At 36.8% G+C, this 13,644-nt stretch overlaps 1 protein-coding gene across 4 annotated transcripts in view; it reads left to right on the top strand.

Annotated features, from left to right (window-relative positions):
* The first annotated feature begins 6,686 nt into the window (after positions 1-6,686).
* The window catches only part of LOC107678501 (nebulin-like), a 51,630-nt gene continuing 44,672 nt past the window's right edge, over positions 6,687-13,644 (top strand). For all 4 annotated transcript variants that reach the window (XM_016474842.1, XM_016476311.1, XM_016474159.1 and 1 more), the window contains exons 1-6: positions 6,687-6,758; positions 7,454-7,567; positions 7,809-7,871; positions 10,587-10,649; positions 11,561-11,677; positions 12,101-12,208. In XM_016474842.1, coding sequence (XP_016330328.1) covers positions 7,830-7,871; positions 10,587-10,649; positions 11,561-11,677; positions 12,101-12,208 — 330 coding nt within the window. In that variant the 5' untranslated portion in view covers positions 6,687-6,758; positions 7,454-7,567; positions 7,809-7,829. The remainder of the gene's footprint in view (positions 6,759-7,453; positions 7,568-7,808; positions 7,872-10,586; positions 10,650-11,560; positions 11,678-12,100; positions 12,209-13,644) is intronic.

Below are 13,644 nucleotides of genomic sequence, written 5' to 3'. Positions count from 1 at the left end.
CTATACTAAAGTGTTACCGAGCTATTTTTATCTGCTTTAAGTTTTGTTGGTATAAACAGATGTATTTCGTTTGTGAAAAAATAGTGGTGCTATTTTTTTTTTTTTATATAAAACCAGTTAATTTACATGTTACCATTTTTTTCAGTGTACTGAATAGTCCAATCTTTGATATTATCAAGATATGATCTCAACTAATATGAAGACTGTTCGATACTTCTCTCCATATATTTTATTTTTTTGGTTTTATTATTAATGCTGGCTTGTCTCACCCATACGTATCTCAATTAGGCAAACTGCATCATCATTTAAATTTCCATATCTTAAAATATGTTGAAAATATCAGCCATTGACCTACAGAGCTATACTTTAGACTTCAAATTTCCACCTTGTTTGCCCATTTTGATCTATTGTTAATTTGCAAGCAACGAATCTATAGAATTAACACATTAGCTGCATACTGGTGTTATTTTCACCCTGTTAGTCTGTGACAGTGTTATTTTAGGTGTTTTTTTTTTATCATTGAGATACTATCATAGCTTCTATTAGTTATTTAAGTTTTTATTTCTTTATATTTTCTGTTTTCATTTTATTTTTAGTTAATTTTTTTTGCAATTTTGTTGGGTTTTTGTCATAGTTTTTTAAAATACATTAATATTTTATTAATTTTGTTTTCGTTATTGTTTTTTTTTTACTTAAAATAAATGAAAATGAAAAATGTTGTCAACTACCTGAAATAAAATAAGGTTTTTATATTTTATTTGATTTCAGTTAACATTTATTTTATTTCAAGTGACTTTTTATTTCTTTTTTACTTAACTATAATAACCCTGGCCTGTGAAACCCTTGGCATCTCTTAACACAGTTATGCCACATACATAAAATACATTGTGAAAATTCTGCAAATTTGTTAAAAAATGTTTTTTAAATAATTAGAACAAATTACAAAAATGTATTTAAAAAAATATATATATATAGTCCAAAGGTGAGCTTTTTTGTAAAATGCACTGTGTAAATATGTTTTAATGTGCTCTGCATATAAACAAGTACATTTGAACATTGATGTGATGTGTCAGTGCTAGGTATTGCAGAAATGAGCGTTGAGATATGATGAGGACAGTGGGAACACTGAGCTGACACACAGTCCCAGCTGCCTTTCATTCAGCTCAGTCACGCCGCCCCACAATGGAGATCTGGAGAACTGCAGGACTTTTGAGTGGGAATGGCTGGAGGACGTCACTATAAAATTAATATATATCACGTGTCTGGACGTGTACTGTTCCTGAGACGCAATGATATAATGGGCTAAAGTAAATAGACTTATGGCCTCTGTGGCTGAACATCATTATACCCCCTTACTGCCACAGGATGCTTTAAAAATAGTGTCAGCTGTATTTTTGAGCGTCCCTGAATAGTTTTAATACTGTAACATGCTCATCAGAATTAGATTAGACACCAAAGAGCACAGAAGGGTGAAACAGCTGCTGTCTGTCTGCCGAAGCACTTAGAGATGTATTGCAGACATCTGTAGGGGCACTTGCTGAAAAGCTATTTTTCCCTTAGATAATCTAATTAAGTGTTACGAATTATAGGCTACAATGATTTTCAAGGGGGTTAAGGCCTTTAATTTTCGGGAGCAGCAAAAAGTACTTATGTATATAACGGAGTATTTATGTTGCTTTATCATATTCTCTAAAACTGATCCTAATGGAAATTGCGAGAGAGCAGATTACTGTTGCTATGGTTACCAATTTGGGTTCACTGTTGGCGCTTATTTTCTGTAATTTACATTCGTTTTCTTACTAGGGGCGTTTGTAGCCTTTCATCAAAATGTCTCCCCATATTTTAATACTATTATGGATATATACCATCATAAATTGTCTTTCCCTGCAGCAGAGAGTCAGAAACTGCATGCGCAACGAAGAGCTGTATGGAGGCCGAAACCTGCAAAAACAATAAATAAATAAATAAATGTGTGCATAAATACACGTATTCTTGTTTAAATACATAAATAAATAATTATATATGTGATGAAAGTAAGCAAATAAATTATTTATTTATTTATTTGTGTATTTATTTATTTATTGTTTTTGCAGATTTCGGCCTCCATAGAGCTGTTTCATCGCTGACAAACAATAAGTGACTTTTGCAATTTTTGTTTCCTGCAATGGATTGTTTGGAAATATTCACCTTACCCAGATCTTTTTGTTTTCTGTCTAATAAGTTTTCCCTAACCATGTAAAAATCCGCTGCAAACTATTCAGTACGTGAGTCAAACTGATTCGTGAACTAATTCAGACCTCAGTCAAAAGAGTGATTCATTCGCGAATCTGGCATTCCGAACAGTTAATAAAAAAACACATTACATAATTATTGAAATATTGTCAAGGAAAACGTTTATATGGTCTGTCATCGGACAAGGATTTTGGAGTAATATTTGGGGCTTGTGCTCTAACTAATTTGTAATCAAACTTTAAACCTTACTGAAATGTTTAAAACCCATATTGAAATGTATATTTACTTAAAGAATAAAAATGAAATACTTTTACCAGACTTAAACCCTTAAGTAGGGTGGTCAGACCCCCTATAATTCCCACTCTGGTATTAACAAAAACAAAACAAGTCAACTGCCAGAAATTGTATGAGAATGCTTTACCAAATAGAATGTATTAAAGACATGTCTGGTCAAAAATACAGTCAAAGAACATTTAGGCAAATCCAGAAGAAAATATAAAGGGAATATGTGAAGATTTATATTGTACTGAGCTATGTAATGCATGTATGATGGAATGTGCACATGCATTGAGTATAGTGCCTATATACAGAATATTGACTGAGAATCAGATCATTCTTATTGTCAGTCACTCTAGATGTTTGTAATTGGGTTAACAAGTCAACAGTTTATTTCCCTCTTGCCCCCAGCCTTGACCTGATTTCACCCCCAGAGAGTAAAATTCCTGAGGCCCAGATCAGGCCCACACCTGACACTTTCATCTGGCCCACATACCGCGTGGAATGATGGCACTTGGGCGGTCCGCTCCTGTTTGCCAGATTTGGGCCACGAGCAAGCCAAAAGAAGGCCCAATGTCAGACATGAATAAACCAAATAAAGCAGAACTGGCCCAAATCTGGGCCATTTCATTCTGGCCCAGATCAAACACCTTACTACGGCCCACATACTGTGAAGAACTTGGGCGGTCTGCTCCTGTTTGTTAAATTTGGGCCACAAGCAAGCCATAGGTATGCCGCATGTCAGCCATAAAAAAAAATAAATCAAATAAACCAGAACTGGCCCAAATCTGGGCCACATTTATTTTAATTCTGGCCCAGATCCGGCCCAAATCCAACACCTTTCTCCGGCCCACATACTGCGTGGAATAATGCCATTTGGGCAGTCCAGTTCTGTTTGCCAGATTTGGGCCTCAATTAAGCCTTAGCATTGCTGCATGTAAGCCAACCAACTAAACCAAAACTGGACCTAATGTGGGCCACAGTTGATTTTTATTCTAACCCTGGTCTTCCCCACATTCCTCATGTGGCCCACATGCTGCATGGAATGGTGGCATTTTGGCAGTGGTCCACAAGCAGGCCACTACACAGCCACATTTTAGCTAATAATGAACCAAATAAACCATAAATATACATTATCTGGGCCACACTAAGCCTTAAGTGAGTTATGCATTAATAATACTCAACATTGTAAAGAGAAATTAAAAAATGTCCTCCATAAATGTTCAAATAAGTTCCAGAAAGGTGTCCTACTTGATAAAATCATCCCGACCCAAGTTTTGCACAAGCAGCAATTAAAATGTCACAGATAAATATTCAAAGACACATTCCAATACTTTAAAAACTGTTCTTCACAAGTTTGAACTTAAATGCTTCTCACTCAGACTCCCTACAGAGTAAGTCTGTGAGTGTCATAGCTAGGCTGTGTTAAAGAGCGCACAACGAAGATGAAAGGTTATATATCATAAGTCTTTAATCCAACAAGGGTAAATCCAAACACAATGTAGCACAACAACATTTAAGACATGTAGACGTTAGACCATACAAACTCAAAGTGAACATAAAGGAACTTAAGTTCTCAGACCAAACAAGGATAATTAACTAGGCACACCTGAACAGAATAATACAATCAACACAACAAGGGAAACGGTGCAAAAGGAAAACAAAGTCCAAATGAACAGAAACCGTGACAGTAAGGCTGTCCGCACGTATACAGGTATTTTTATAAACAAGGTTTTTCCTTCTGTCTTTAAAAAAATCTCCATCCACATGAAAATGCAAACGCATGCTATGAAGCACTGTCAAGAGCATGCCAAACCAACAGGTGGCGATATAATCTCAACCGTAAAGCCATGTTGGCCAATCAGAAGCCTGAAAAAGTTTCCAGTAGACGGAGATTAACAGTGCATGCTCCAACGTCACAAGCCAAAAACTCCGGTTTTGCTGTCTACACAACAACACTGCAACCGGAGTTTTTGAAAATCTTCACCCTGGCAGGCATTTTCAAAAATGTTCAGTTTCGGTAACCTGTTGCTGCGTTTGCGTGTGGACGAACGGCCAAACCGCGTAGAAAAAGCAGCGGTTTTAAAAATAACTGCGTTCGTGTGGACAGGGCCTAAGAGTACAATCATTATACACTATAATGATTGTACTCTTAGTCCCTGTCCACACGAACGCAGTTATTTTCCACTTCTGTTTTTATGCTGCACAGTACACATATAAAAAAACTGCCATTAAAAGCATGTTTCAAAAAATAAATTGCTGCGTACGTAGCCTGCTTAAGACTCACATCCAGATCACCCTGCATCAGTTAACTGTGTTGCATCCTACTAAAAGTAGCAAAATTCTATTAGGCCATATTTACAATTTCAAGCTTCCATTTCAATTAGCCAGTGTCAAGTGTTACATCCAAGAAGTGGCCTCACTTGTCAAGTGTTACAACCAGAAGTGGTCCTTAACCGTTTTATAATATATGGGGCATATTTGCCATGTCAAATATGGGACAAGTTGGCTTACACACTGATTAGCGAATGCTGACTGTGCTGCTCCGACGTCACAAGCCAAAAACTCCGGTTTCGCTGTCTACACAATAACACTGCAACCGGAGTTTTTGAAAATCTACACTCTGGCAGGCATTTTCAAAAATGTTTGGTTTCAGTGACCTGCTGCTGCGTTTGCGTGTGGACGAACGGCCAAACCGCGTAGAAAAAGCAGCGGTTTTAAAAATAACTGCGTTCGTGTGGACAGGGCCTAAGAGTACAATCATTATACACTATAATGATTGTACTCTTAGTCCCTGTCCACACGAACGCAGTTATTTTCCACTTCTGTTTTTATGCTGCACAGTACACATATAAAAAAACTGCCATTAAAAGCATGTTTCAAAAAATAAATGGCTGCATATGTGCCACATTTGTGGCATCATATGTGGGCCACTTTAGACTCACAGCCACATTAGCCAGTGCTTACTGGGCCATATCTTTGCCAAAACTGGCCCAGATACGTTTGAGGATAACTAGGCCACATGTGTGGCATCATATGTGGGCCACTTTAGGCTCACAGCTACATTAGCCAGTGCTCACTGTGCCATATCTTTGCCAAAACTGGCCCAGATACGGTTTAGGATAACTGTGCCACATTTGTGGCATCATATGTGGGCCACTTTAGGCTCACAGCCACATTAGCCAGTGCTCACTGTGCCATGTCTTTGCCAAAACTGGCCCAAATATGTTTGAGGATAACCGGGCCACATTTGCGGCATCATATAAGGGCCACTTTAGGCTTACAGCACATTAGCCAATTCTCACTGAGCCATATCTTTGCCAAAACTGGCCCAGATATGTTTTAATATACCTGGGCAACATTTGTGGCATCATATAAGGGCCACTTTAGGCTCACAGCCACATTAGCCAGTGCTCACTTTGCCATATCTTTGCCAAAACTGGCCCAGATATGTTTTAATATACCTGGGCCACATTTGCTGAAACATATGTGGACCACATTTGGTTTACACCCTGATTAGCCTTTGTCGATTGTGCCACATTTTTGCCAAAGGTGGACCACATTTGGTTGACACTATTTGGGCCATATTCACTATTTACCACATGGGCCACCATAGGGTCACATTCAGATTACACATTGCCGTGAACACCACATCTTTGCCTACAGAGGCCCACATGTGATTTGATAAATTTGGACCATTTTTGCTATTTTACAAGTGGGCCACTTCAGGCTTACATCCATTTTGTACGGGCCATAAGAAGGCCACCAGCGCCGTATCATTGCCTTAAGTGGCCCACATCCGCATTCTATCTGGGGCCTCTGGGCTCCATGTACACTTGGATGCAAACCAGTGACCTCAAGAAGTTGCTCTGGCCATCTTCACAGAGAAAACCTAATTTTGCCCCAGGATCTCTATTACTCCTGATACATACCTCCACAGAACACCATCTTGGTGAATGCAACAACCCTGCATTCCCTCGTTCAAAGAAACCAGGTATTTTACAGTGTTTTCCTTTCCCTTCCTCATAGTTGTATTACTGATGATTTGCTGAACAGGTGCACTTTTCTGAAGGGTCGCTAATGTATATTTAGCTTTTGAAACCTGAGAATACTGCCCACTGATTGGTGGATAGGAGCACATGATAACCGGAGTACCGTTGCAGCTGTGAGCTGTTGCCCAGCATTTCTCAGGAAGGAAGAGTTGGGGAGGCTCTGGCAGCTTGGGAAACGTTTTAACTTTAAAGTCACCGGTAAGCAAAGGAAAAACCACGAAATCAAACCTCACACCAGATTTCACTCTCCAGCACTCTTTGCATGGCCTGCTCATTTGGACTGACCATCTTCTACAGCCTGTTGGTAGATGGAAGTGATGCTCAGGGCGATGCTGATCCTTAAACCACAGCCTGATAAGAATCTTCTGACTTTATTGGCCATCATTGCAGGAACAAGCAATTTACCAATTACTCAAAGCTGGAACTTATTCCTGGACTTGGTTTTTCCTGGAAGACTATCTGAAGCACCTCACCTCATGGACAGGAGTTTGTTAAAATCACATCCACATTCCTCTCAATCTTTCTGATGAAAATGCATAGAAAACCATCATTTGATGTCATTTTCTAGGAGTCAGGTCCTAAAAAAGGGTAGTTAGTGGGCAGTCCTAAATTTAACCTCTAGCCTCAGAAGGCATTGGAGCTCCACTAGCTAAACAAAGCCAGCCAATCAGCCCACAGCATTGGCTTACATGACAAATAGCTGGAGCGATTCAGAGCAGCTGTCGCAAGGCTTCAGCCAGGAGGCGCAGCGTTTTGGGGGGTCTTAGGTGTCAAACTCTCTCACTTACCAAGGCCTGCAGAAAGATTTCAGCACAAAATTAGAATTTTGATCTACCCACACTAAAGCATCAGCTCAGTCAGAGGAAAACTGACACATTTTTGTCTTTGTTTAGGTTTGCAGGAATACATAAAGTGGAATAGCAGATTGGGACACGAGTGGATGGAAAGCGAACACCTTTCTTTACGGTAGGGTTGCTGAAATTCTACTGTAACCTTCTATAGTAAAGGTATGTCAGCTTCTACACTTTTTAGTTTGGTTCTTTAAGATTATCCTTAAAATGGACATATCATTCCTGGTGCATTGTGAACGTTATGAGCGTATATTGATGTTCCTTCAAGTCCTGGTGAAATTGAAATCCTATAGTAAGGGTCAATTTAACTTCCTATGCTTTATTTGCATTAAAAAGTATTTCAAAACAGCTGTTTATTTCTCACTGTCTGCAACAAATTTTTTATTTGCTTGTGTAGACTCACTAAATCTGTTTGAAGATGGCATCAGAAGAAGAGTATGAAGAAGAGATTGCGGAGGAGGTAAGCCACAGGTTTGATGCCTTGCAGTCCATATTTTATCATCTGTTTAGAGGTCGTCACCTCATTCAATGAAAGAATAACAATAATGCTGCTCTGAATTAATTTGCTTAGCCCCTTGAGTAGATTATATAGGCTTTTTAACTTTACGCCCCATCGTTCTCAGTCCTATAGGTATAGTGGCAAACCCTATGAATAGCAATCTATGATACCTCCACCGTCAGCAGTTCAGTAGGAGCTGCCATGTCGTATATGATTAGCATTGGATCCCATTTCAAATTACCTCTTCCTTGGAGGCTCTAGTGCAATAAATTCCATTCAATGCATGTTTTATTCCCAGTAATCAATGTATCAATGCAGTCTCTTCAATAGATTTCTATTAATTTATAATTAATTTCTTACATTAACAAGATATCAATTACATGGCAAACCATCATTCACGGGACAGTTATGTAATGACCCCTGCAGCAGTTTGTCATAATCTGATAATAAGATCTTATTCTGAATATGCTAATGCAATGTTTTCCTGATCACACCAAGCAAGCCTGAATGGAAATAACCATTGTTAGATATAATACTCTCAACTTTTATACTAACAGTGGGATTATGTTCTGTTCAGAGCAACTAAATCGACTGCAAGCTTCATTATGAGCTGAAAAATTTAATGTTATTTAAAAGCAAATGTAGACAATTTAATCGCAATTACTTAATGAACGAAATTTTGCATATCGTTTTGTGGTATTTTGAAGAAATACGACAAGATTTAACCACAGTTCCTCTTGAAGCTTCCAACAGTTTTGTTTTGTCATGTTATTCATTGAAATACTGTCTGTATGAATTGTAAATGTGTCTGTCTGAGTGTTCAATGGAAGAGTGAAAGCAGAAGGTTGATACTTTAATTCAGTATTTCCAAGAGAAATAGAGCTAAAGTAGACCTTGTATACTTTCATGTCCATTTCTGTTGTAGATATCTTATAGGGGTTTACCAAATATTGCATTAACCTGACTTCTTATTAATTAGGTGTTATTTATTAAAGAATGCTTTTGGATTCCCCTTTAACATATCCATGAAATGGAAATTCGCCATCTTGCATTTTGAGAAGATGGGAATCTCAACAGAATATTTTGGAATAATAATAATAATAATAATATACGATCTGATTTCACTACTACTTTCATCTACACTTAGAATAGGACCTGAAAGACATCAGCGTTAATTAAGATGGATCTGTGGAAAGCAGAGATTCACATTTTGTACTTTAGTATTTTGCTGATTTTTCAAATACAGTTGTTGGGAAATAGTATCTATTTATTTTTTTAGAAGTGTTCTTTTATTTTTATTTACAGGTTATAGTGTTTTATAGAAATAATGTAGCACTAATAAAAAGTAGATCTCAAATTTAGGCAAAGTTTTTTGAATTTTTTATATGCTTTTCTCCCCATTAATAGAAAAGCAGTCTTCAGCTTTGGCTGAGCTGTTCTTTCCAGAGATACAAATATAGAAATGGACATCTACGGCAGACTCGCAGAGAGACAAATGAGACGAGCCGTGTTGTAAATTATATTCCACTTGCTGTTAACGTCATGCTGTTAAAATGCTTTTGGGGGGGAGGACCTGTGGAAAAAAACATCTGTAATTCTGGAGAGAGAGATTTTGATTTACAGCATATTTTATTGAATATTCAACATTTCCCATCTACTGAATCTCTTATATGAAAAAGCATATACAAATCACAGGATCTTAAAACCTAGGTGTATAGGTATTTCTGCTGTCCACTGGTCCAAATAAAGAAGCATTTAGCTCCTGTAAATTCATAGATTTGGAGTGTTTTTTCCTGCTCTGGTTTCACACTATTTGAAGCCTTCTGTGAAGGCCTTTGTGATGTGGCATCCAATTACAGTTTGAGAGATTCTGACATGATATCTGACTAAATACCAGTAGGAATAGTTTATTCTCAGGACAGTTCAGGAATCACGTGTATGGCTGAATCTGATATACTGCTTTCAGACAAGTGTTTGTGTTGGAATTTGTTCCCTGACCTGCTGTTTCTATTTACTGCATTAGTGACATTAATGACAATAACATTAGCTGCAAATAATAATAGTGCTGAGTTCATTAGGGTGCTAAAATGTTTTTAACACCAGCCAGTCATTCGGCTCTGTCAGTCATAGTCAGAGGTCTGCTGGGAAAACAACCACATTACTAGATTTTTATTCCCTAAACAGCTACTGAGATATTCAATTAATATTTAAACACAATGTACTTAGTGAGATTTTTATGAGCAACAACATGTTTGTAGATCAATATAGGCTAATTTTGTTTAGGAAGACCAGTATTAGTAACAAGCATCATTACAGATTATTATTAGATTGTATTGACCCAAAACTACTAAGCAGGGAAACTACTGACATGTGAGGAAAAAACAAGATACCATGGGCACGAATTAAGATTAATATTAAACATTTATTTATTAATAGAATAATGTGTATGCAAAGTTGTTTTGCTTTAGCTTCACAAGTCTTTAGTACACAGGTGCAAATTTAGTTTTGGTATGCTAAGTTTAAAATGTTAGTTGTTTGGGTATGTGAGTATTTCTGTTCACAATGGGTGTTTTAAACAGTCTATGACAACCAGAGCAGGAAAAAGTCACACTGTAGTGTTTTCCTAAAGTGTGTGATCATCATTTTGAAAGCCCAGAGTTTTTCCTATATTTATAGTACTACTATGAGGAGGGTCCAACAGTCACCACCACGACCACCTCAATGTCTCATGGTGTTGAGGTAAATTATCTACCCTGGTAAAAAGATCTGCGTCCCTTCCACATGTCATGGGGGCTATTCCATATTCCTTTCACATACTAGCTTAGCTTTTAATAGTAAGATCTGTTTAAATGGTACCGACTTAAAGAGTGGATTATTAAACAAACTCCCTTGTTTAACAATTCATGAGTCAGTGAAAATAGAATAATATATCCAGAGTAAGTTCTTTAAGTTGTGAGAGCAGCACATTTCCAAAAAATAGCCCCCATGATTCAGAGCCATGCAAAAGCCACAGCACTAGTGATGACAGTGAGAGTGTGTTAATAGAGCTTTCTGTATGTGTGTTAATGTGATGTTTACTTTAGTTTATGTCTGTCTACTTTATGCTGTAGTATTATGTGGGGAAATTAATGCTTAATGCGCTTGGTTTGACTGTCCCAAAAGTGCATTTTCTGTCGTTTTTCAGCATGTTTTTTTTTTTTATAAATGTTAATAGACTGTCTACCCAATACAAATTTACTAACCTGTCAGTGAAATATCAAGTTTTCAGAATTCTGTATAACATTTTCACTCATTTGACAAATAAAAAGTAAAATACTAATTTGCATGGTAAACAAATGAATTAGAGTTTGCAGAGTACGTTGAAGGTAAGTGTTGGATAATTGGATACTGAAAATGGAATCTTTATCTCATCCATTTTCTGTTTTGGTGTAAATCAGTATAGGCTAAATTAAATTCTCATGCTGCTTGATTGCTTATAATATTCGAAAATTAGGTGTTTTGGTCCTCCATAACTGTTCCCCATAAAGTGATGTAACGTTCCTTAAAGCGGTTTGGCTTTCATTGATAAAATTCTGTACATCTGAAAGATGTTAGAGATGTTTCGCTGAACCATGTGCATCTGTCTTAAATGTTGATTGCTGTTTTTTAAGCTTGGACCTGGTGGCCTTCTCAAACGCACGGTTAGGAAGAAGGTGAAGGTGGACACTTCCAAGTTCATGACTCCTTACCTGGCTCACAGCCAGAAGATGCTTGATCAGTACAGCCATGTAAGCAAATAACAGAGAAAATATTTTGTGCTATTAATCTGTAAGACTGCTGTTTTCTTCTTATTTCATTGAAATTAATTAGACCACCACTGTTAATGATCCCAAATGATGCTCATAACTGTGAATTGAATTATTAAAGTGAGACCAGAAACAATTTCTCATAAAAATGCATGTTACCACACCATGTCTACAGGCCACAGTTTGAGAACCATTGGAATAAAAACAGATATTAGGTAGAATTAGAGTCTGTTGGGGTTTGCTAGATTCACACAATCATTCAGAAGTTTGGATGCAGTAAGTTTTTAAAGAAATTAATACTTTTATTCAGCTAGAATGCATTAAATGTATCTAAAGTGACAGAACTTAACTATCTTACCTGTCTTATCTTGCCTAATGCAAACTGAATTTGTATGTTTTTTGCAGAATAAATACAGGGAGGAATATGAAATATCAAAGGGGCAGCCCTATGCCATTTCGGCTGACACACCCGAGATGATTCGCATCAAGAAGGCCCAGGAGCAGCTCAGTGAGGTATGTACCCTTGATGAATCATTTTCAATCTGTTCGAATATAGTTTGCACAGGGACGTGCACAGACATTTTGAGGGGCAGGGGCTCAAGTGGAGAAAAGGGCACTTCTCATATTTATTTAATTTTTTTTTTATCAAAACGTTAAATATATTAGGGGTGTGTGATATTGACAAAAAATATATCTCAATATTATCTGGGATTTTATTGATAACGATAATTAGATGATATTTTGCGGAGTGTGTTATTGTGCCGATATCTTAAGGACTGCCGAGGACAGCTGACTCCTAAAATTTTTTGATATTCTTCATATTCTGTGTGGTGATCAGTTCACAGCAGTGATAGAAATTAATCTTTTCCAATAAGTTTTAATGGTTTTTTCTTATTAAATTAAATCAGTATTGACAAAATCCATCTTTGCAATGCAGAGAAAACACAGAAGCTGCATTAGAAGGGGCATTTAGATGCATTTACACAATGTTTAATGCAGGACATGAATGTATTTAACCTGCAGTTACAAATGCATTCATACTGTTTTGATATTTTAAACATAAAACGTTGAATACTGATATTTGAAATTATACATATTCTGTGTGGTGATCAGTTCACAGCAGTGATAGAAATTAATCTTTTCCAATAAGTTTTAATAGATTTTTACTTATTAAATTAAATCAGTATTGACAAAATCCATCTTTGCAATGCAGATGCATTTACACAATGTTTAATGCAGGACATGAATGTATTTAACCTGCAGTTACAAATGCATTCATACTGTTTTGATATTTTAAACATAAAACGTTGAATACTGATATTTGAAATTATAAAAAAAAAAAAAAATGAAAAGATATTTTAAATTTGAACCGCCAGTAGGCAGCAGCAAGTCACTGTTAATAAGTGAGTCATTGTGACTGAACCGAATCATTTAAACAGCTGATTCATTCAGGAACGAAACACCTTCATGTTGCTCAGAGATGGAAACTGGACTCATATTTGTTGGCGAAATAGAGCAAAAACAGTCAATATTGTGTCTAAAACGTAAGTATCTTAATATTAAATACTTGTTTATTTAACTGCTGTATAAAATCAATATCACATTTGTAATCATGCTGCTTTTTGGTGGAAAAAACGTCAGTCTTCGCGCGATACTGATTAACTATATGAAATGATATAAATTAGACATTTATGCCCCCATATCTTGAATTTTGTGATCATTCTAAATGCATGTTAATAAACTGAATCATGCAGTGAACTGAATCATGTAGCTCTCATGAGTCATGGATTTTAGCAAGACAAATTAACTATAATTGCCTTTTGTCTTTTGGGTAATTAGCTGTAAATTCGAGGCACAGGTAGCTTTTAGTCTTTTGTTCATCACCACTCACCTCCACACCAAGACAAACACAACTGGAAAGGGAGGGAGGGCTTCACTTCTGCGGCTCT

Source organism: Sinocyclocheilus anshuiensis, unplaced genomic scaffold (genome assembly GCF_001515605.1).
Source record: "Sinocyclocheilus anshuiensis isolate Anshui unplaced genomic scaffold, SAMN03320099.WGS_v1.1 scaffold277, whole genome shotgun sequence".
Classification (NCBI taxonomy): Eukaryota; Metazoa; Chordata; class Actinopteri; order Cypriniformes; family Cyprinidae; genus Sinocyclocheilus; species Sinocyclocheilus anshuiensis.
Note: the sequence above shows the minus strand (reverse complement) of the source record. Positions and strands in the feature narration are given on the sequence as shown.